The sequence below is a fragment of the Anguilla rostrata genome, chromosome 6 (genome assembly GCF_018555375.3).
Source record: "Anguilla rostrata isolate EN2019 chromosome 6, ASM1855537v3, whole genome shotgun sequence".
Lineage (NCBI taxonomy): Eukaryota > Metazoa > Chordata > Actinopteri > Anguilliformes > Anguillidae > Anguilla > Anguilla rostrata.
In genome coordinates, this window is record NC_057938.1 from 50,003,704 (window position 1) to 50,025,881 (window position 22,178).

Consider the following 22,178-nt stretch of genomic DNA (forward strand, 5'->3'; position numbering starts at 1 on the left):
GAGGAAGAGGCCATTCAGGTCGTTGTGTGGGCTAATCCAATTGCAGGACAGCGGCAATGTTGACGCTCTCATCGTGTTGACCAATGGAATCGATTCTGAACGTTCGTTACAACTACGGGGCGTGGTTTGCGTTGAAGTGGTTTGGGCAAAAAAAACGACGCGGACAGACCACTGAACAAGCAAACTTGTTTACCTGTCCTGTGCAAAGAGACGATGCAGCTATATCGCCTGTCCGTTATATGTGAACAAGAGAGAACTGCACGTTAAGATAAGGTAATAATTAGTGATTTAAATAAATAATAATAAAATAAATCGTGTCACATGCAGTTTTTTGGCCTGAGACTTGCTTTCAGAGCGCCAGCTTGGTATGCTCTGACAAGCTAACTCCCGCCTTTTGTGCATACATTTTTGGCGCAGCCATTGACGTTTCAGCATCACAACATGAAGTTTACATAATTTTGCAGCTTGGCAAAGCTTGTCATCGTTCTAGCTGTGCAGTTAGAAAACAGGACACACGGGTAGCTATGTTAATCCTTTTTGCTTTACGCTATTTCATAGCGATGCACATTCCAGGATCGTTAGCCGAAAACTAGCTAGATAGCTTTCTAGCAAATGCTATACATCTCAGGTGGATTAACTAAATAATGTAATTTAATTGCCACTTAATCAGTGTTCTAAACTTCGAGAAAATGCACCGTTGCGTTGCGTTATTTACTGCTGTAGAGAGTGGGACACGTTGCTAAAGTTGGTTAGTAGCTATAATTTAGCCATGGCCGAGGTGACCTTGAAGGCCGCCTGGAATTTAGACTAGCTACCCTAGCCAGGTGGTCAGCGACATTTGCCAAAACTGTTTTAAATATGTTTTTTTTTTTCTAGTCGGAAATATTGTGCCTAATCTGCAGAACAAATAATGCGGATTCCTACAAGAAAGGTAAGAGTAAAAAAATAAATATGACAATCCCCATTGTTGTTTTGTGGACGGGTATTGAGCAATATATTGGCTAGCTGAGTGTTCACGATTTTGGTTATACTGGGGTATACAGCTAATGCCATTATGTCCTGGGAAATCTAAACCGCTTTACCACAGTTCTTGGTAACTTCTTTTGAGAAACATTTAAACCGTAACACAGTATTCTGGCTTAGTGTTTTTGCTAAACTAATGAAACACTAGACTTTAGAAGGGAAACGCTTTGTTTCACACAGACTCTCAAGCGGGCATCAGCTTGCAATTCAGTGGTTGCAGCACTGGAGTTAGGCCACTCGTCACGATCATTTGTTTTCAACATCTTTCAACACGTCTAAAAAGCCTGCGGCCTTTATCTTTTTACCCTTGCTTTCGGTTGTCAGTTCTTGCTACGCTTGACTCAATCGAAAAGTTAGCCATTTTACAATAATTTGGTGTTCTTGGTCGCGACGACTCGAATAAATTCAGCATCCCGCCCCCCCCCCCCCCCCAAACTCTCAATTTTTTCTGTCATACCGTCTACTGCGTTTGTAGCGATAGCTGCATCCTTTTTTTTCTGTATTTGACCGAATGATGAACTACATCAGATAATTCAAGGGTTAACGTGCTTTTTTAATTGCTTATAATTACACTTTAGTGTTACAATATAAATGTACCAGTACAATTTGCTTGGTGACAGTCTGACAAGATAAGGAAGATGGCTTAAATGAAGAATCTGGATTTTTGCAGGTATAACAATTTAAGTGTTATCTGCCTTGGTAATATCTTATCAATTGTTGTAAGAGTTTCATTTTTCTTTTTAGGATTACTGAACTGCTTACTGAACTGCTACAATGCTTTCAAGACTGGCTTCTGGAGGCCAAAGGTATGTTGAACATAACTGCATAAAGTGCTGTTATTTGATTGTTGCTATACGGTTTTTTTAATAATGCTGATTCCAGACTGAATAACATCATTAATTCAACCTTTATTTAGCTCTTCTAATATACATTACAGGTATTTAGCAGATGCTCTTATCCAGAACGACTACTCAACTAATATAGACGTATTGAGGCTGCGAGCCCTCATTTTCTATGCCAAGATTACAGCAATATAAAACAGAAATCAAAGAAATAGAAACAAAAGGAATAAAAAACTGCATTCAAAATGAAATGGTGAAAATCAAAGATTTATAATGTTCCAGGGCTACAAGAGAATAACGTTTCAGTAAAAAGAAGAATAAAATAAAGCAAAAATAGTTTTAAAAAACTAAACAAAGCAGAAATCAGTTAAAACAGCTGCAAACAAATATGGGAAAGTTTGTGATCATATTTCTGAAGTGTCCAAAAGGAATAAGATAATTGATTTTTAGGACATCAAAGCAATACTTCCTTTGCAAAAAATATTAACACCATATGCAAACACATTTTTCAAGTTTGAACATGAACCAATCAAACTAGTGTATTTGGCCACTTGATTAATTGTTTTCATAATTTTTTAACTGAAAAGTAAAATAAATAGTAACTTTAAAATTGTCAGCTCATGAAGCGCAGCATATATTGAAGATTTTGTGGGAGATCTTTTGTATAAATGGGAACCCTCCTGAAATACTGTGGGAAAGAGCATACAAAAAAAAGCTTAATGGGGTAGCTTACAAAATTGTGGGTTTGAGCCTTTTTGTTAATCACCCTGGCTAAAGATTTTGTATTTGTTACATTTTCTTAAATTCTCTACTCATTGTTTTCTTTGTACAATTGTATTTTTTTTAGAGAATCCAGTATTTAACTTAAATTTTAAATTTACAAGTCTCCCTAACATCACTGTATGTATTGCAGGACACAGGCGGATTCTGATCTTGCTGCACCATGTGCCTTATGGCCTGTGGATCTAAAGCTAACACATGTGGACTGCAACCCAGAAGATACACTTGTGCATTTCCAAGGCCAATATTTGACTATCTGTGAGCTGGATTACAACATATTGCAAGTGGAAATACAAAATGCACCAAAAACAAAAACATTGGTGGAAATCAGTGAATTTTGTTTGGTAGAAGATGTCCTCTCTGGCCGTTGGTACAGAGGAAGAGTTCAAAACAAACACAGCAATCTGTATGACGTGTTCCTCTTGGACCATGGCAATATTTTGACAGTTAATGCCAACCATATGGCTTCTGCCTCTGAGGACTTGTTTATGCTTCCCCCTAAAATTGTCTGCGGCTTTTTTGCAAATGTGCTCCCACTACAAAAGCACTGGCATTCTCTGGTAGTGAACTATTTCTCTTCTTTGATTGGAAGTGAAATCAAAGGGTACATCCAAGGCCTTCTGCCACACAAAGTCCTGATTTTGGAAGCACCTGCTGTTAACAAAGATCTCATGAAACTGGGCCTGGGGAAGCATGCGGATCGGGACACATTCCTTCTGCTTGTGGAAATGTTGACGGAAGTACCACTTAAACAAAGCAGTGAATCTGTTCCAGATTTGTTAATTGAAAAGCAAATTGGACAGGAGTTTTCTTTCAAACATTCAAGTTCGCATGGCTTTGAGAATATACTGTCATTTTGCAGCCCAAAACTTTCTGTTGGAAAAAATGAAAGGGCAAGAGTAACAGCTGCAGTAAACCCCCGTGCATTTTACTGTCAGTTAAGAAGTATGGAGAAGGATCTAAAAGAGATGTCTGGCAAATTGTCACTTGCTTGTGAGTCGAAGAGCAAAGCATTTTCAGATAAGAACATTGGAAATCTGGGGCTGCTTTGTTCAGTGAAAGGGAAAGACGAGAAGTGGCACAGAGGTTTTGTGCAGTACCTCCCTGTGAACTCCCAAGTCAGAGTCTTGTTTGTGGACTACGGATACTGTGAATCTGTAAGAGTTGAAAATATCCTTCAGCTTCCCTCTGAATTTCTCTCTGTACCAATCGCAGCTTTTCCATGTGTCTTGTCTTGTTTAAGTGAACAAGATGAGGTAGTCCTGAAAAAGCAATTGAATTACTTAAAGACAGGACTGCTGGGTGACGAATTGGAGATCCAGATAGATTCTTTTAATGTTGAACAGAATCTATATTCTGTTACATTGCATGCTGTCACTGTTGATGTGAAGAAAACAAAGAGTCCAGAGTGTGAGACAACAAAAAATGATTCTGCTAAGGATGTTAAAAAAAATTCTTCTCAAAATCGCCCTCTTCTGCAATATACAAGTGAAACAGAGGAGCACATTTCCAGCAATGCAAAGTATCAGAAGGAAATAAAGGAGGACTGCATCTTTGAAGGTTTTGTGGAGCATGTTCTGAATCCAACAAATTTCTGGTTGAGAACAGAGGAGCGCAATCGTGACTTTGAGGACATGATGCAAGACATGAGTGAATACTTCAGGGGATTAAAACTGGATGAGGGAATTCTAGAAAATCCTGTACCTGGTGCACTCTGCTGTGCGATGTATGAAAAGGATATGCATTACTATAGAGCGTTGGTGATCGAAATGATTGAAAATGGAGCAGAAGTGTATTTCATAGATTTTGGGAACACTGAAAAAGTGCCGTACATGCTGATCAAAACTTTGCCCCCAAGGTTTGAACTTGAACCTGCGTTTGCTCTGAAATGTTCCCTTAGTCATGTGGTTCCTGTGGAAGATGTGTGGACTGTCTCTGCAACAAATTACTTCAGGGAAATTGTGTCAAATAAAGCACTCCTTGTGCATGTGGTCCACAAGAGGAAACACGAGTATGTGGTTGATTTATATGAGAGGGGTAATCAAAAGGTAAGCATTGCTCTGCTCCTGACAAAAGCCAAAATGGCTGAGTACTGGAAATGTTTATTCCCAGAACCTGTTCAGTTTGACAGACCCAAGGCTGGGAAATTAGAACAGAGAGCCTGCAAGGATTCTGGACCAGGGAATGGGTCTCAATCAAATTCAAGTGGAATCTCAGGAATCTATCAGAATGTGAAAAGCAGTGAATTGCCTGCTCAACATACAGTGAAACCTGTATCAGCAACAACACAGCTACCAAAACAAAACATCCATGCCAAAATTCCTTCATTCAAAGTATTGACGTTCAAACCTGGAGCAGAGCTAGCTGTCAGATGCTCTCAGGTCAATTCTCCTTCAGATATTTGGTGCCAACTTCAGAGCAAGTTGAGCGAGCTTGACGAATTGATGGAAAAGATACAGGGGTATTATCAGACACATGCAGATCCCTGGCAGCAAAATGAAGCGTGCTGTATTGTTAAGTGCCCATCCAATAGCAAATGGTACAGGGGTTGTATCCTCTGTGCTCAAGATGGTGAATTTGATGTGATCCTTGTAGACACTGGGGTGATTGTGAAAGAGAAGACTCGCAACCTTCGTGCTATAAAGGCAGAGTACCTTGAACTTGCGGGGCAAGCATTTAGATGCAGCATCTACAACATTGAACCTGGAGATTCTAGTCTTGGTGTCTGGCATATAAATGCAAGCAATATTCTGAAGAAATTCACAGAAGACAATTCGCAGAATCTGAAATGCACCATATATACACAGCTTGTTGTCAAGAGTAAAGGGTTGTCCAATGCTGTTGACCTCCACACGCCTTTTACGAGTGCAACAAAGCTCCTTATTCATGCCGGTCTTGCAAGAGAAGTTCAGTCACCAAAGCAGCTTATACCATCAGTATATCCCTATTCCTACACCTATTCTTTGTTCAACGTGAACATTGGTAGCAAAGAGCAGGTGCATGTCACTCATGTGTGCAGTCCGTGGGAGATTTATTGCCAGTTAGACAAAATTGGGACATTTCTGGATGATCTGATGGAGCAAGCCCAAAAAACATCTGGTGAAATGCAGTCGTTACCACCGGCAGCCCACGGAAGGCTTTGTTTGGCAAAATATTTTATGGATGGTCAGTGGTATCGAGGTCTAGCCTATCCTGTTCAGTCAAGCTTGCATCTCAATGTTTTCTTCGTTGATTATGGAAACATGCAAGTCGTGGAAAAATGCAATGTTCTCCCAATTCCCAGACATGCCACTGACTTACTGTTCGTACCAATGCTAGCGCTGAGATGCAGTCTCTCAGACGTACCAAAAGGGGAATTGCTTGCAGATGTGAATTGCTGGCTGGAAAAGGCCGTTTTAAATAAATTGGTGCAAGCTGCCTTTGTTGGAAAAGATGAAGAAGGCACCATCCTCTGTGACCTGTTTGATGGCAGTCTTCATGTAAATCAGAAAGTCAAAGAAATCATTGCAAAACATGGACATACAGAAGAGACTAGTGTCAATGGGCAAGATGTGAAAAATGGTGAGAAAATAGGTAAAGGTGCAGAGGCACTGAAAATTGTTGTCAAAACTAGAGAGGGGAGTGCTGTGAAGGCAAAGAAAATGGCAGAAAAAAATAAAAGCTGCCTTAGGACTCGTCATATGTCAGGTAGGACGACTTCAAAAAAGTCCTCAAAACTTAAAGTCAATTCCACAAATTCCCAGAAAGAAAACGAATCGCGTGTATGTCATTTCGAAACACGGAGAAATGGGTACACACATTTGAAAGCCAACGAAACCATTGTAGTTCAGAATCACAAAATCAAAGTGTCATGTGGACATTTGAAACAACCAACACCTGGCCATTTTTTGCCAAATCTTTCCCATCTCCCTGAGTCAAAAGTGAAACCTGGCTTTAGAGGCACTGGGTTTGTTTCCCATGTGAATACTGTCACCAGCTTCTATATTCAAATGGAAGATGATGAACAAGCCATTCTAAAAATGGGTGAAGACCTCAATGATGCACAGCTAAAAGAAACCATGGAAAACATAACTGGAAAGCTTAATGTTGGTGATGTGATTGCATGTGAATATGAGGAGGATGGAGCCCTGTACCGTGCAGTTGCAATAAATGTCAGCGATGCCAAAATTAAGGTGGAGTTTATTGACTATGGAAATGAAGCCACAGTTGACAGTAAAAATGCTCGCAGACTACCAGGAATTTTTTTGACACAGCCAAGATTAAGCATACCTTGCTTACAAGAAAGGTCTCAAACTTTGGGGTGTGACACCTCTTTCGCACTTGCAGTAGCTGGCAAACCACTTCGAGTTGAATTTGTCAGACAGTGCGGACCACAGTGGGCAGTGAGCATTGACATTTGTGAAGTGAGCCCATCACTACGTGGTGTTAGTGAGTGTTCAATAGGTGAAGAGGATTGTAATCCACTTGAAACTGAAAAAGAACCTGTGCCTGAACACATGACCAAAGGCAAAAAGGAAGCACATAATTGTTGCTTGGATACACTGGGAGTACAAATCAAAGAAATGGCAAGTAGATCCACAGAGAATGCTGAGGAATGTGCCCAAGAGGAGATGAGCCAGCATTTTGTACATCATGCAACAATGAAAACATTGCCTGATGTAACCTCACAATGTTCCCCAACGGTGCAAGACGTGGACCCTGTGTTTACCCTGACAGAGCGGAAAAAAGGCAGCTTCCTACTGAAGTCAAGCAAAAATGTTGCTCTCAAAAAGCAGCATATTAAAAACATTTGCCAGCGTAAGCACAAAGCACTAATTAGCAAACAGTTATTAAGACCATTCCACCACTCTGGTGATAAAATAAAGCAAATGTCAATAGTTAACCCAGAGTCGATGGTTTCACATGTGAAAGCTGTTCATAGCCCTTCTGAGCACATCTGTGAAGCCACAGAAGAACAAACAAAGTGTGTGCACATTCCACATCAAAATATTACAGCTGGCCAGACTGAAAACGGTACACTTCTGTCTTTTTTAGAGAATGGAGATCTCTATGTCCAACTTCACAGAAATTCGAAACTACTTGCATTGCTTGACACACTCGTTGCAGAACAGTCATTAAACGCTAGCACTATATCAAAGGTGGATATAAAAGAAGGACTTGAATGCTTGGTGAAGTCTAACAGAAGTGACCAGTGGTACCGAGCCGCAGTGCAAAAAGCATCAGAGGTAGAATGTTCAGTCTTCCTAGTAGATCATGGCACCACAGAGGTTGTTTCTCTTGACTGCATCAAAGAGCTCTGCACAGAGCTCCAGCAGATTCCCAAACAGGCTGTTCTGTGCAAGTGGAATGACCCAGGTTGCCCCATTGAGATGTTAAAGGAGACACTCAACCCTTTAGTTGAGCAGAAAATTAAACTCATGTTTGTATCATATTCTGAAACTTCCCAAATCTGGTTTGTGGAAATCATGATAAATGGGATTTTCCTTCTCCAGCAACATAAAAAAACTTGTCTTGAACACAGTGCAATGGACAGTACATCTGTGGATGAGACTAATTGTGCCCAGAGATTGTCCTTAGCTCCTGTGGAATTGGATTTGGGACACACAGGTTTTGCTGCTGCAGTTACTGCGCCATGTGAATTCCATGTTGTGCTTGAAGACATGCTTCTTGTCATGAGCAAAGTCTCCACAATTCTCGAGACTCTTCCGGAGGACTTGGATTCAGTGCCTGAAGCAGTTTTAGCTCCAGGGACAGGTTGTTTAGTGAAGTGTGAAACAAAAAAGAAATGGTGTAGAGCTGAGATTGTTCATGTTGACAGCACATCTGTGGTGATAAACCTTGTAGATTATGGACATTGCGCATGCTTGCCCTGCACATGCCGTGGTCAGCTAAAAAGACTTCCAGAGGAGTTGGCCAAGTTGCCAAAAGTTACTCACCCTTGTGTTCTGAGAGGAGTCAAGCCTGCCGGGGTGGATGTCTGGACTGACGAAGCAGTTGTGTTCTTTCAGGAGCGCGTCTGCCAAAAGAGCCTTCTTATCTACTTCAGACAGTATGTTTCTGAGGCACAGTGGGAAGTGGACATTGTGTCTAGTGGTGTAAATGTTGCCATGGAGTTAGTTGCTGCTGGGTACGCCACTTACATTGACAGCATGCTTGGACTCAGACTGCAACCTGGGCTGAGCCCAATTGGAGTTTCACGATTGAAATTCAACCCCAGGGTTGTCAGGAGCACCCTAAAATTGAAACCTGCGGAGAAAAAAGATGTATCGGTCTTGACAGAATTGGAATTTGACAGAATCATGCACAGACAAGAGTATGGTGACCAGCAGAATGGACACACCCCTGATGATTCCAAGACCCAGATGTCTGATGAAGGAACCATTCAAGATCCAGCGAGACAAAGAGGGGAAGAAGCCTCTGCCAATGGCAAGTTCAGTCCTGAAAGAACCGTGAGCAAGGAACTGACTGAACAAATGACAGGAAAAGGAAAGTGTAAGTGCTTCATTTATTTGTTACTTAGTTCTTAAAATTCATGTGAAAGAGCATTTAACGATAGCATCTAATATTGGGAACTCATTTGGAGATTTGAGAAGTCATTGTAATTGGAATAGAAATGGCAAACTGAATGCCAAGCATACATCAATGTCAGTGTTTTAACTACTATTACTACTTACTACTGATTTTACAAGGAAGTTAGCTATTTGAAGGTGTCATTTGCTCTCTTGTACTCTTAATGGTTTTGTCAGTAAGATTCACTTTTCTGTGAGAAGTGCATTTATTGTTGTTCAAGTGAATGTTCATTGTTCCATTTGTCTCCTTGTTAGCAACTAAGGAATGTAAATATTTTTCACAGGTATTCAGATGTGAGTTGCGTACATTAAGGTGAGTGTCATTGGGATTTTATGTAAGGGAATACGGAATCCAAATGGCCAAATTCTCATTTTAAAAATGTTTTGAAATTATTGAAGATGCAATAGTTGTGACATTTAAACATTTTATGACAAGTAATCAAATAATGTCCACCCTTTGCAGGAGTCAGGTTAATTTTTCTCTCTGGAGCACATTTATGCAGAAAATTGGTTTGGTTAATTGAGGTGGCTATCCAGGTGTGGTTGAATACACAACACACATCATTTAACTGAAACAGGTTTTTAAATGGTAAAATTTCAATTCTGTATAAATAGTTGAATGCTCTAAAAATGGTACATTGTAGGTCTTGGAGGGTGGATTCTGGTGTTCATTGGGACAGCAGGAAATGTGAGAGGAATCCGGATATGTCAGGGCATTACTTTTGACATATAAAGGATGTAATTGACTGTGTCATGTGTATAACAGTTACATTGGTTATATTGTTTTCCTTTTGAAGAAAAATGCCTTTTCCTTTTGACCTAAAGGCACCTCTGCAGCTTTTGTTTTTATGAAAAAGAGCTTTTATTTTTACACTTGGTTTATTTGTACTGTTTAATATACCTGCTCGCGGCCCTATACTTTTAGAACATTTCAGATATGTAGCATGTGTTAAAGTCATGAATAACATCTTATTCAAAACCCAAAATGTAATTCTCATTTGTGTGAAATGTGTCTTCTGATGGATTTACAAGTACATGAAAAATGCTGTTCAAAACAAATTTTCACCATACACCAGACAAGTAATGTTTTTTTAATTTAACAGTAAAATTGTTTTACAAAGCATACTAAATAGTGCTTACATATAACATACTGTGCCTTTTATTTAGTTTTTTATTTTCTATATGAAGGAGCTTTATGGTATTTTTGGGGGTATTTTTTAATGAACATGGAAAAATGTGTGCGCTTATCAATACTGAATGATAATGACTTGTTTTGTCAATGATGTTTTGTTGGTTTTTTGTGTTTTGTGATAGTTTATGCAAGAACATACCAATGTAGAATTTCATGTTACACGTATTGCTTTAAAGATAATTTACATTTGAACTGAAGTGTTGTTGGACACACTTGCATACTAATTAATGGCATTTAGATGGTGGAAAAACTTTTGATTTAGTGAGATGTTTAAAATGTTTTTGTTTGGAGATGAGAAGCAATTTAATGACTGATTTTCTTTTTTTCTTAAATGGTTTGTAATGTGCACTACTTGCCAGCAGATATTTTGCTCAAGACTGTTCAGTGATTCTTCAGAGCCAAAGGGAGTAAAGAACCAGAACTGGGTGTTCATATACTATGCTTGGCTTTTTTTCTTATTTTATATATTATTATTGAAAACAAACTATTCTATAACCAGACATGCCAGGTTTTTCAGGAAAAGTGAAGCAGTTGTCAAATTCACAAGTTTACTATGCTGTATAGGTAGCAGAATTATATCTTTAGTAGAAAACTGTAGTTGAATATATATTTTTCTTGTATTGCCATAGTACACTTTAAATAAGTTGGCTGTGGTAATGAAATCAGTTAATGCTGAGCTTTTTTTAACAAGAGGTGTTCAACCCTAAAAATGATGTCAAACACACAATCACAACAAAAACAGAGTATGCCATATATCCTTGGCCTACATCATTGTATATTCAGGCAGGAGAGATTATACAATTCGTTCATTGTAAATGCACTATCCAAAAGTTTTGTTTGTCAGAAGTGGGATTCGAACCCACGCCTCCAGAGGAGACTGCGACCTGAACGCAGCGCCTTAGACCGCTCGGCCATCCTGACTCAATAAACAGGGGACTAAAGCTGTAAATATCCATAGACATACCTCAAATTGACATTAATATTTGTTTTATTACTATGTGAGTCTTAAGTTACTTAAGTACAGTATTTATTGCACGTATCACATTGATGACTTGTAATGAAACGAGAACTGTAGGCCCATTGCCTTTGTCTGTGATAACATTATTCTACCCAGACAGCGTGTTCTCCCCGAGGAAACCGTGAGTCTGTACTTTTTGGTAGTGTGAGCCAATCAAATCCCCGTTCGCTACCAAGAATTGAAGGACGCGGCCAACCAGAGCGCGTATGTCGACCAAGAATTAACCAATCTTGAATGAGGTACATCGCTGTTTTATTTTCCTGCTTCGGTAGGGTAAGATCACGGCAAATTTCACTGAATGATAACTGGGAAAACGTTACAAGCGTGTAACCCCGAGTAGTCGACAATAGCTAACTTCAAATATATTTTATCAGAAATAGCTAGCTAGTTTGGTACAACCAAAACGCTATTGAACATTGTCAACCAAGTTAACGGTGTTATTTAAGTCCACAAGTTCGTTTTATGAATCGAAACAGTGGTTAAACTTAGTTGCATCTTATTCTTGCTTTGATATTTAGTTTGAACAGTTTTTTTCAGTACTCGAGCTAACGTTAACTAGACTATACGTAGTTTATATTTCTAAACTTCATTCTAAATAGATAGTGAGCTAGCTAATAAGCTCGTCTCATTGAGTTGTGTTTAGCTCATCTAGCCAACAATAACATTACGAATGTGTGCTAGCGTTAGCCCACTTCAGTATATTTTTCGTCTGGATGTATTCGTTTGTTAGATGGACGCCAATGTCAGATACGTAGTCACTAGCTATTTCATATATCAAAAGGAAATGACTGGCGAAAAATAACATTTCATTGACCTAGCGTAACTGGCTGAAAGAAATACTCCGTGCCCCATGGTTTTTACTACAAATTACACATTTTAAAGCTTGTGGTTTAGATGTAGCGATCACTTCGTGTACCTTTGAATAACCATGAACTAGGCGTATAGGCATAGCTATAAAAAAAACAAATGTATAGGTAACGCTTTGCTCGATAAAATATCCAAGTTAATCATGTAAGCAGTTTTTGTATGCTAGGCTATTGTGGGCGTGTTATTCGGGCCTGATTATACTTGCTATTGACAAGTATATGTCGAACTCATTACATATGGAGGATGATTTGTGACAATTAAATAGAAAACGCTCATACGTATCTCATGCTGAACAGTTTTCCGATTACCACAAAATTCACCACATTCGATTTTCAGCAATTGTACATACCAGTTTGATATGCGGTGTGTACCCTAACCAGTTTTATGATGAACGCATACTGTATGCCAGTGGTCTCCAACCCTGGTCCTGGAGAGCCACAGGTTTTCATAGTGACTCTACACTTCATGAATCAATTAGAGCGGTTGATTACACAATTAACTCAACTCACCTGGTGTCTTGGGTCTCAATTGGGTGCTGATTTTAAGGCGAAAACGAAAACCAGCAGACCCTGTAGCTCTCCAGGACCAGGGTCGGAGACCACTGCTGTATGCTGTCATTTCAGTGATGTTAACCTTTGGATTTCATAGGACATTTGCCGCAAACATTTTGGTTCCGTAATTTAAATTCAGAAGGGTTTCTTGCATGTTCATTAGGTTGTCATTTCTTTCAGCAGTCAAATAAAATCATTGTTGCACTTGGCCATAGGTGTTGGGTCCCCAGGATTGCTGCTTGTATAAATTCAGTTTCTCTCCTCGAACAGAGAGTAAAGAAAAGCCTCTCTGCTCACTTTAAGAGGATATATAATATCTATGAAATAATTAAGTACAAATTTTGCTGTTACAACCAAAAGCACCCTAACATTGTTGTACACAGTACAACCATAAGGAAACGGTTTATGTTTTTTAACCACGTTTTTTCCCCTGGTGGGGAGTGCACCGTTCCTGGATGTACTGCAATACCAGGTCGATGCGTGGAGTGGACGGAGCAAGCTCCTATTGCATCTCCCTGTTCAATTTGGTCCCCAGATAGGGGACGTATCAGATATTAAACTGATAAAAACAGATTTTTAAAAAATATTTTATTAGAAATCCACAAAACATTAGTTGCATACATCAGAGTTGCATACTTTCCATAAATGACAATATTACAATTACACCAATACAATTACATTTACATTCCAACACAAAAAATGTGTTTAATGCCATCTAGTGGACAAAAAAACCCATTACATCTAAATTATTCATATAAACCATCCATTTTTCTTTAGCCTGATGGTACCCCCACCTTGTTACATTCCACTGTAACCTCCTCTGTACCTCCCCCCTTATTCTCCCCACCACCCGTCCCACCCCCCACACAACATTCCTCTTAACTAAAACCCCCCTTGCCACCCGCAGGCAAAACTTGGTCAAACAAATAAACCACCACCAAAATTGATTCAGTCCCTGCATAATCCCCTCATAACAAAGTCCCTTCAACAAAGAATAAAACAACCCCACCTCCCCCCACACCCTCTGAGCAAAAACACATTCCCAAAACACGTCCCACAGTCTCCTCACCCACACACCACTACCGTGGACAAAACTTATTCCTGGTGAGGGAGTGCCTGTACAGCACATCCCTCACCAGCAAACTACCGTGTACCCCCAACCAATTCACGTCTTTAAACCTGTTATCTAGACCCTTCATCTGGGTCAACCTCCATTCCCCCTGCTCTACCCCCCACACCCTCACTGTACAAATCCTATCCACCAGGGCAGCATAGAATGCCCTGTGGTCCAAAAGCAAATCCCTGTCCCTGCACTCAGGGTGCCTTCCAGTCCATTCTACCATATGCTGGTCGTGCGGGGGCAAGCGCTCTGCTTTTGGGAAGTGGTTGTCCCAGCCCACCAGAAACCTCAGACAAATGGATAACCATAATCTAACAAAAAAATATGCCGGATGTCTTGGTGGCCTTGTGATAACCTCACACATCCCAACATAACCGAACACATCTGATTTAAGCGAAATATGAGGCACCCCCCTCCCTCCCTCTGATGCATTAAATCCCTAGCTATATACTCATAACCCCCCCCCCCCCCCACAAAAACTTAAACACAATCTCCTGCACGGTCCTCCTCCCCTTCGGGGGCAGAGGAAAAACCCATGCCAAAAACAAAAGTGACGGCAAAACCTCCGCTTTAACAACTAAAATTTTCCCTTCAAAACTTGACTGCCTCGTCTGCCACAGCCCCAATTTACCCTTTATTTTACAAATTCTTCCCGCCCAATTTTCCTCAACCTCCTCCTTCGTCCCAAAATCAACCCCCAAAACTCTAAACGTTCCCGGACAGGTCCGACGCGAGTCTCGCTCGTGCCCGGGACAAGATGATCACAAAAGCCCCCCCCCCCCGTGTGCAAAAGATGAAATACAGCAACACACTGAGACATGTAATCATTCCCAACTTTAATGCTTTGAAGTTGTCCATAGATTTAGATTCACGTCAGATTTACATGGGGACAAAAAAAAAAACCTTTTGGGCCCCCCCTTGACCCAGGGCCCGGGACAAGTGACCCGGTGTCCGCGGCTCTGGTCCTGGACACCCCGCTAAACCATATAAACCTCCTGTTCTCCCCTCCCACTCCCCAAAATACTTTACCGTGGATTTACTCAGGTTTATTTTTGAACCTGAGGCCTTCGAAAACAAACTGATAACCGCTAAAGCCCTTTTTAGGCTGACCTCATCTTCCAGCAGGAGGGTGGTGTCGCTCGCATACTGCAAAAGTTTTACCACCCTCCCCCCAGCCCGCAACCCTCTAACATTAACAGTGACAATAATTAAATCCATTAAAACATACAAAAAAAAAAAAAGAAGAAAAAAATTCAAAACTTACATCAGTGTGCCCCCTCCACAGACCCCAGAGTCCAAGACAAGGAATGGGGCGTCATCGGGTGACCCCGGCGGACTGTAGGAGTGCTCCTCACTCATGGGGGACTCCGCTCCCCCTGCACCCAGTCCCTCAGACCGGCCGCTGAGAAACTCCCGCGTAGTGCCCGTAACCCCTGAGGGCCCAGGCTCCCCCTCGCTCCCCTCCAGCGCGGAAAAACTATTCCTCAGCTTCACCGCCGCCTCCTACTGCGCCGCTCTCACCTCCCCCGGCACCTCCTCCAGGGGCCGCAGGTCCTGAGGGCCTTCGCCAGGAGCACCCTCCCGACCAGCCGCCACGCCCGCGTAGGACCTCCCCTTCTCCTTCCCAGGGCAGTCGTGGAATTCGTGGCCCGCCCGCAGCTGTGTCACATCCTCGGCTTGGGGGACGCCACCGCCACGTGCCCCTTCTCCCCACCGTTCCTGCACACCGCCTGACCACACGGACCTGCCATGTGACCGACACTCCGGCACTGCCTGCAGAAACTAGGCTGCCCGAAGGAAAACAGGTAGCCCCTCTCAGCCCTGATGGAAAAATAAGCTGGGGAGTGCTCTAGCCCGTCAAACCCCTGCGGGTCTTCATTCAGGAGGACCCTGAACTGCCTTTTCCCCGTCCAGATCCCATCGTTGTCCCGCAGGTAACGAACCCCCGGCAGCACCTTCCCATATCTGGCCAGGAAGAGATGTAAAGAGAAGGCAGAAGAGGAGCCTTGGTCCTTTTTTCTGCTGGAGTCCCTGGAGAAGAGGAACCACAAGGTGGTTACCACTCACCTCTATATAGCCACACCAAACCCCACTCCAGAAATGAAGGAGACATCAAACGCCTTCACAGCTGAATTCTGCTGCAGGCAGTACACCCTCACAGGATCCACCTTCACCACAGCACCCAGCACCTTCTTCACAAAATCCCCCCTGGGCATAATATCTTCCTCTTTCTTCGACGCAAAACGCAACGTGTGCCTCAGACCAGCACCAACAGGCCGGTAAAATGCCCTCGGGCCATAATTGAGAAAACAGAGTGCTCTTAGCTGTGCTCTGATAAGACCAGATGCTACACTTGATCTTAGCCAAAAGGCCGAGAACGATCCTTCATCTAATGTCTCCCCGTGTGCCGATTTCTGTCATTGTGTTATTTGGACAAGACTAATATTTTGTGGACTAATCGGGGACACACCATCCCAACCACACGAACCAGGACTGTCACACACGCACACAAGCACTCTCTCTCTCTCTCACACACACACACACAAACAGTTCCATAATCACTATTCTACATTTCACACTCACCACATGAGGGAGCTTGATATAGATTGAGTTAACGTCACTCTGCATGCTGGCTTATAACACTGGTTCTTACATTTTTTAAATATCGGAACCCAAATTTACAAATATTAGCCGCGTTTCCACCGCAGGAACTATACCCCGGAACTAGGAACCTTTTGAGGAACTCAGTGCGTTTCCACCGCAGGAACTAGGGTCTAAATTTAGTTCTGGGGGCTTTGTTTTACCCCCCAAAACGTTCCTGCTCGGGGGGTAGTACTTTCCGAAAGTACAGGAACCTTTTGGGTGGAGCTTGCAGCGCTGAACATTTCTGATTGGTCGAGTACTCGTAGCGTTTGTGTTGTATTTATTTTCCGCCATTACCCGCCATGTTTGAAAATATGCAGCGGCAAACCAATTTATTTTCATAATAACTTCAAATCAAACTTGTATGTTATGCGGCGCAGTAGCCAACGTTTGGTTATAGCCTATCAACGTCTTGGAATTATAACGTGTGCTCTTCTGTTCTTTTCTTGCTTTAGTATTCGTTTTATAAAATGCTAAGCATTCGTGCTGGGACAGCATATTACGTAGGCTACCAAAACATTCAAACGGATTAATTCGGTTGCTGAATATTTTCTTCCGGATTTTCTTTGTTAGCCCGTTGTAATTGACTCAAAACGTTTGATACAGTTATGTGAGGTATGCGGTAGTTCTGCATAATTAACATTGGTGATACAGTACAAGCAAACTGGAAATCACCTTCCGCACTTTTTATCCGGGTAAAATAACAGGTTAATTCTAGTAATCTTCCCTTTAGCTTTTTCAGACTGCCGTAATTTTACTCAATTTTACTGCCATTTTTCAATTCCACGAAAAGACCAGGAAGACTATGGACTCATTTATGGTGCATGGTTCGCATCTGGAGGGCACACTTCGCTGCTCGGCTAGCAGTAACTTCGAAGGAAATCAAACGGTGGCTGTACCACTACTAATTTACATTTTCACGCAAGTCCGAGTTTTCGTTCGTTTTTATTCTTGTCATTTTGCGATTAGCCTATATGGAATTGACGACGAGAAAGTAATAAACAGCTAATTGTTTACAAGTGTGCATGTTTTCTGCTGTTAATGAATGTGTTTGAGAGGATATGTAAAATCAATAAATACAAAAGTAACCATATATAGTCATTGTTGGTAACCCGTTATATAAGTGGAATAAACCCCTCCGGGCTGTCCCGGTTATTAGAAAATAATGTAGGCTACTTCGGTGGTAGTATGGGGTTACAGAAGAACTCGTATGACAGATGGACCGACGACAACGTCAGTGGGCTAATTTGCCTAATCTTCGCGGTACTTTAGACCCCGGTGGAAACGCAGACAACCATTGGCTGAAGGAACCTTTTAGTTCCTGGTAAAGTAGTTCCTGGGACTGAAAGTTCCGGGTAATTTCGGTGGAAACGCGGCTTTAGTAACTTGCAAGGACCCACCAAATACACATACGACTGTAGCCTAGTGGAGTACGGGCTCATTACAACCCATTTTGTGCCCCCAAAAGTTAAGAAACACTGTTTTGCAGCATTCCAATAAATATTAATTAAAAAAAAAAAAACATTTTTGCCCATGACGCTTAAAATGTTCGGAATGTCTAAATTAAAAAAGCGGGACATAGAAAATGAATCCCCCTACAGTATCCTAAATCTGTTCACTTTCAGAGAGTATATCTATGAAATGAAAGACTAATTATACACTCACAGCGACCAACACCAACATTGGTGTAAAAACGCGAACTAACAGCTTCTTATTTTCAACCACAATTTTTCCCCTGGTGGGGAGTGCACCGTTCCTGGATGTACTGCAATACCAGGTCGATGCGTGGAGTGGACGGAGCAAGCCCCTATTCCATCTCCCTGTTCCAAAAATCAATTTAATATATGGTCCCCAGATAGGGGACGTATCAGATATTAAACTGATAAGAACAGATACTACACTTGATCTTAGCCAAAAGGCCGAGAAGCGATACTGAACGAGTCCTCGAGTCAGGCGAGCCATTGCAGGAAACACACGTTACAGTGACGGGATGGCATACTTGGGCTCCATTTCTTCACAATCCCGATAACTGAACACTGTTAAATAACACATTATGGCGGAGTTGCGCATTTACAGAACTGGATCTTGTATATTTTTTATTGTTTGATATTTTTATAAAGATCCCATGATGCATCAGAATGTATGCGTAAACAATTTCCACCAATCACACAGTCCGTGTTATTGTTTTCTCTTAACATACGTCACTCCAGTAAACTACGACAGAGGAGGAGGAACCACAGGCACACCATCGCATGAACCAGGCTGAGGCGCTCCGGGTTTGCTGCTGCTTCTGAGCTCGCGTGTTCAGCGGATTTCATTCAACACACAACCACTGATTAAAAAAACATTCCGACCGATACGATGTCTGCGACACACAAAATGTTATACATGTCACGTCGTAAGACAATAAGCCGACGTGCTGTCACCGGGACCTTCAGTAAACTAACTCACTACGACGAACACAACTTCACTCTTTACAAATGCAGAAACTTCAGATTTATTTTACTCACGTGCATTGACCTAATATCAATTTTATTTTAAGTTCGCATCAATACACAGAAAGAACACTTCTAGAAGCTCGATTCGTAAATGTCCTTCTAAATCAATGGCGCCGAATAGGTATACCTGGGTGCAAGCGCCCCTGGCGGACGGTTAGTAGATCGTCGTGGTGACGCAACAACTACACTGCTTCGGGCGACATGTCAATCGTTTCTCTAATTTACAAAATAACGTTAAATAAGAAACCAAACAGATGAACGTATACCAATAATAAAAAAAGTAACAGATATTACTACTACCTACAGCTTTTGTAAAAAGTGCCATTACGACTCAGGTTTTCCCTACCCTGGAAACCGCTGCCGCTAACTGCAGTCACTTGGACTGTTTACAAGTGCATAGTTTTTATGATAACCAGGGGAGGATAAACATAAACACACAATTAAGCAAGCAATTAAACTAGTCAAAAGGACAAAATTATCTTTAACAATCCATATCAACAAATGCTGGATTAAGTCAGATGCAGAATACTTGCATACACATCCTATAAACCCACCAAAATCTGTTTGAAATGCATTAATACTGCCACAATTATTTAAGAAGGGTACAGATGAAATGAGGAATCGCATCTGAAGTTTAATTCAATTATACAACTTTTAAATTTGACAACAAGATAAGAAAATACGTCAAGTCTGGTATGAGATTAAGGGGTGCACAATGTACCCTTTAAACCCATGTGCGTTCTGATTAATCACACTTGATCATTTATCGAAAAATAAATATAAAGGCTATTTTTTAAAACAAAAATACAAACTCAAAACTGCCATCTCGTTGCTTTCAAAAGATATTTTCACTGTGCCTCCACTCCAGGCAAAAACTATTTGCGCACAAAATCAAATATTTCATTTTTTAATTTTTCATTAGATGTCCTGCATCATGAGAATCCCCAGCCCGAATGGGCTTATATAATATGGGAAACTAAGTTGTCTCATTTGAAAATACCAGAAGGAAAACAATGGGTCTAAGCACTTCTGGGCACAAAACATAGCTTAGGCATTTTGCTTCGTTTCAGTCTTTCACTCCTAGGGTTGTATTCTCTGTTCAGCCTCACCCATAACAAGTATTTCATACAGCTAACGTAAGGACAAGAATGGTGTACCCAGAATTAATTTACATAGATGCTACCACTGACTAGGTAACTGAATTTATCAGCTAATGTCAACATTAGGGAGAAGGGTTCAAATGTTTAAAAAAAAAAAAAGTGGAAATCCTCATTGAAACAGTACAGAAATAATCAGTTATACTCATTTACATCCATGAGTACTTACCAAAAAATCAGAAATACCCCTTTGGAGTATCCAAGCATTTATTTATTTATTAGGTCTACTTATTTACTTAATGGCATCTTCTATAGTCACAGGAGCATTTGGCAACCTCAACGTTAGTGTAATGCTAATTCTACTGAAGGGAAAAAGACTCTCCAGTCCAAATTCGATCTTCAATTCCAAAAATATTGGGCCTTCAAAAACTCCAACATGCGTGTTTCTAGAGGAAAGTAACACGAGTAGGCCCCCGACTATCCAATTTCTTTCGAGAACAATGGCTACATCCAGAATAACGGCCTACACATAGCTAGGCCTGGCTGCGAACATTGCAGTAATACGGAATGTCTATAGCGCGGCGAGCATCGTAAAAGCACAATTATTAAATGATATTATATGATACCTATTAAAAGTATCGACAGAACAAAGGGGACTTCCAATGCTACCTTCAAGATTATCTGAAAAGTGACATTGAATATGAACATTTAAACTTATCGATAGCATTTGGACCCAAACTCCAGTTAACCTGCCGTAACCCACCCAACAAACTGCAGCTACACGCAGGATAGTTGAATGAGTGATTAAATTCACATTAGATTGTCGTTTGAAGGCAAAGGTCACTAAAAACCAACTTGGTTCTTCGAGCGCATGATTTCGTTTGTTGCTAGCAGCTAGCCGGTTAGCTGCCCGCTTGCTTAATCGTACCAAATACACAAATGGAAAAGATATACACTTTCACCGAATACCTTCAAGAAATAATGTTCAGTTTACTTACATGCTCAAGATCCCGACAAAAGGCGTGCGGAGAGAACTTCCTGAATCCAATAGCCTACTGCAGCCTTATTCGCATCAATAGGCCCTCTGAAGCAGAGTTAAACGTGCTTTTCACGTCAAGGGAATAAATGTTGGCCTAAATACCAAAACATGATTTTCTTTAATGTCAATAAAGTGAATATATATAACGAAAGACCATAAAAAGTTTAACCGATCAGCCAACGTTGAATTAATTTGTCAAACAATGGCAGAGAAAACGCGCAATCACAAACCTGCAACTAATTACACATGCGGTCAGTGTGCGCACCTATTTTTTAGTCTCTGGTGCGCACACAGCCAATGTCGTTTCAAAGTTTTCTTTTTTTTTTTTTTGTTTTGTTTGTTTTTGTTTTAGCCACTCCGTTCACTTGTTTTACTCAAAGATTTTGCAGGCCTAAGTCAAGGAACCGGTGTTGTAGACATTTCGCTTCTCTGTTGAAATAAACGAATTAAAAGAATGTCTTTGCTAATATTTGCGGTTTATGTACAACGCTATTCAGAGAGGACAGGACACCAGCCGAAGAAAATCGGATTTGAAAAACTAAAATAGAAAGGGGCTGTTTGCTGTTAATGAACTTCTGCCTTGCTTTTCTCAAACTGATCGCAAAATGTCAAACTGGTGCTCAAAATGTCCATTACTGCCACCTAATGGCTATTTAATGTAAACTCCCTGGTCTAGAAGAATGGAATTCTTTTGACGCGACACTAGTCCAGAAAGTGGAAAGAGCGCCGATTAGACTATAGCTCTGCACTTGTACTTCACCCACTGGCCTATATGAACCAGACTCCTATGATAGGCTACTAAAAAAAATTGTCTAAAATGCAAAATGATAATTTAATAATATCTCTAAATCACCAGATATCCCAAATTTGGTTGCTCCATTGTGTTTGTAAACAAAGGCCTCCTCATTCTAAGATATCAATACCGCTGATATTTTGAGC

General features: G+C 41.0%; 1 protein-coding gene, 1 long non-coding RNA gene, 2 other non-coding genes and 1 pseudogene across 6 annotated transcripts; 1 reads left to right on the plus strand and 4 right to left on the minus strand.

Moving 5' to 3' along the window:
• Nucleotides 1-137: 137 nt before the first annotated feature.
• Nucleotides 138-10,845, plus strand: tdrd15 (tudor domain containing 15). Of its 3 annotated transcripts, none has more exons than XM_064340327.1 (6): nt 138-273; nt 877-931; nt 1,768-1,829; nt 2,779-9,137; nt 9,499-9,527; nt 9,678-10,845. In XM_064340327.1, the coding sequence occupies exons 3-5, from the start codon at nt 1,798-1,800 to the stop codon at nt 9,510-9,512; spliced, it is 6,405 nt and encodes a 2,134-aa protein (XP_064196397.1). In that variant the 5' UTR covers nt 138-273; nt 877-931; nt 1,768-1,797; the 3' UTR covers nt 9,513-9,527; nt 9,678-10,845. The 3 variants fall into 3 exon arrangements, with proteins under 3 accessions (XP_064196397.1, XP_064196395.1, XP_064196396.1); XM_064340325.1 differs by having other exon boundaries at nt 9,859-10,845; XM_064340326.1 differs by lacking the exon at nt 877-931 and having other exon boundaries at nt 157-273; nt 9,859-10,845.
• A 399-nt stretch (nt 10,846-11,244) lies between these two features.
• On the minus strand, nt 11,245-11,327 carry trnal-cag (transfer RNA leucine (anticodon CAG)). The gene has a single exon. It is a non-coding gene; the product is annotated as a tRNA-Leu (tRNA).
• A 1,950-nt stretch (nt 11,328-13,277) lies between these two features.
• Nucleotides 13,278-13,441, minus strand: LOC135258390 (U2 spliceosomal RNA; annotated as a pseudogene).
• Nucleotides 13,442-14,417: 976 nt separating this feature from the next.
• Nucleotides 14,418-21,980, minus strand: LOC135257523 (uncharacterized). Its single transcript, XR_010330666.1, has 3 exons — nt 21,470-21,980; nt 21,199-21,284; nt 14,418-15,993 (listed from the first exon to the last, which is right to left on the minus strand). It is a non-coding gene; the product is annotated as an uncharacterized LOC135257523 (long non-coding RNA).
• Nucleotides 18,346-18,536, minus strand: LOC135258389 (U2 spliceosomal RNA). The gene has a single exon (XR_010330981.1). It is a non-coding gene; the product is annotated as a U2 spliceosomal RNA (small nuclear RNA).
• Nucleotides 21,981-22,178: the final 198 nt, after the last annotated feature.

Bases quoted from the DNA above. Each gene is read 5' to 3' on its own strand.
- tdrd15 (XM_064340327.1), top strand. From the start codon at position 1,798: ATGCTTTCAAGACTGGCTTCTGGAGGCCAAAG. The intron at 1,830-2,778 runs GTATGTTGAACA...TATGTATTGCAG, and splicing joins CTGGCTTCTGGAGGCCAAAG to GACACAGGCGGATTCTGATC.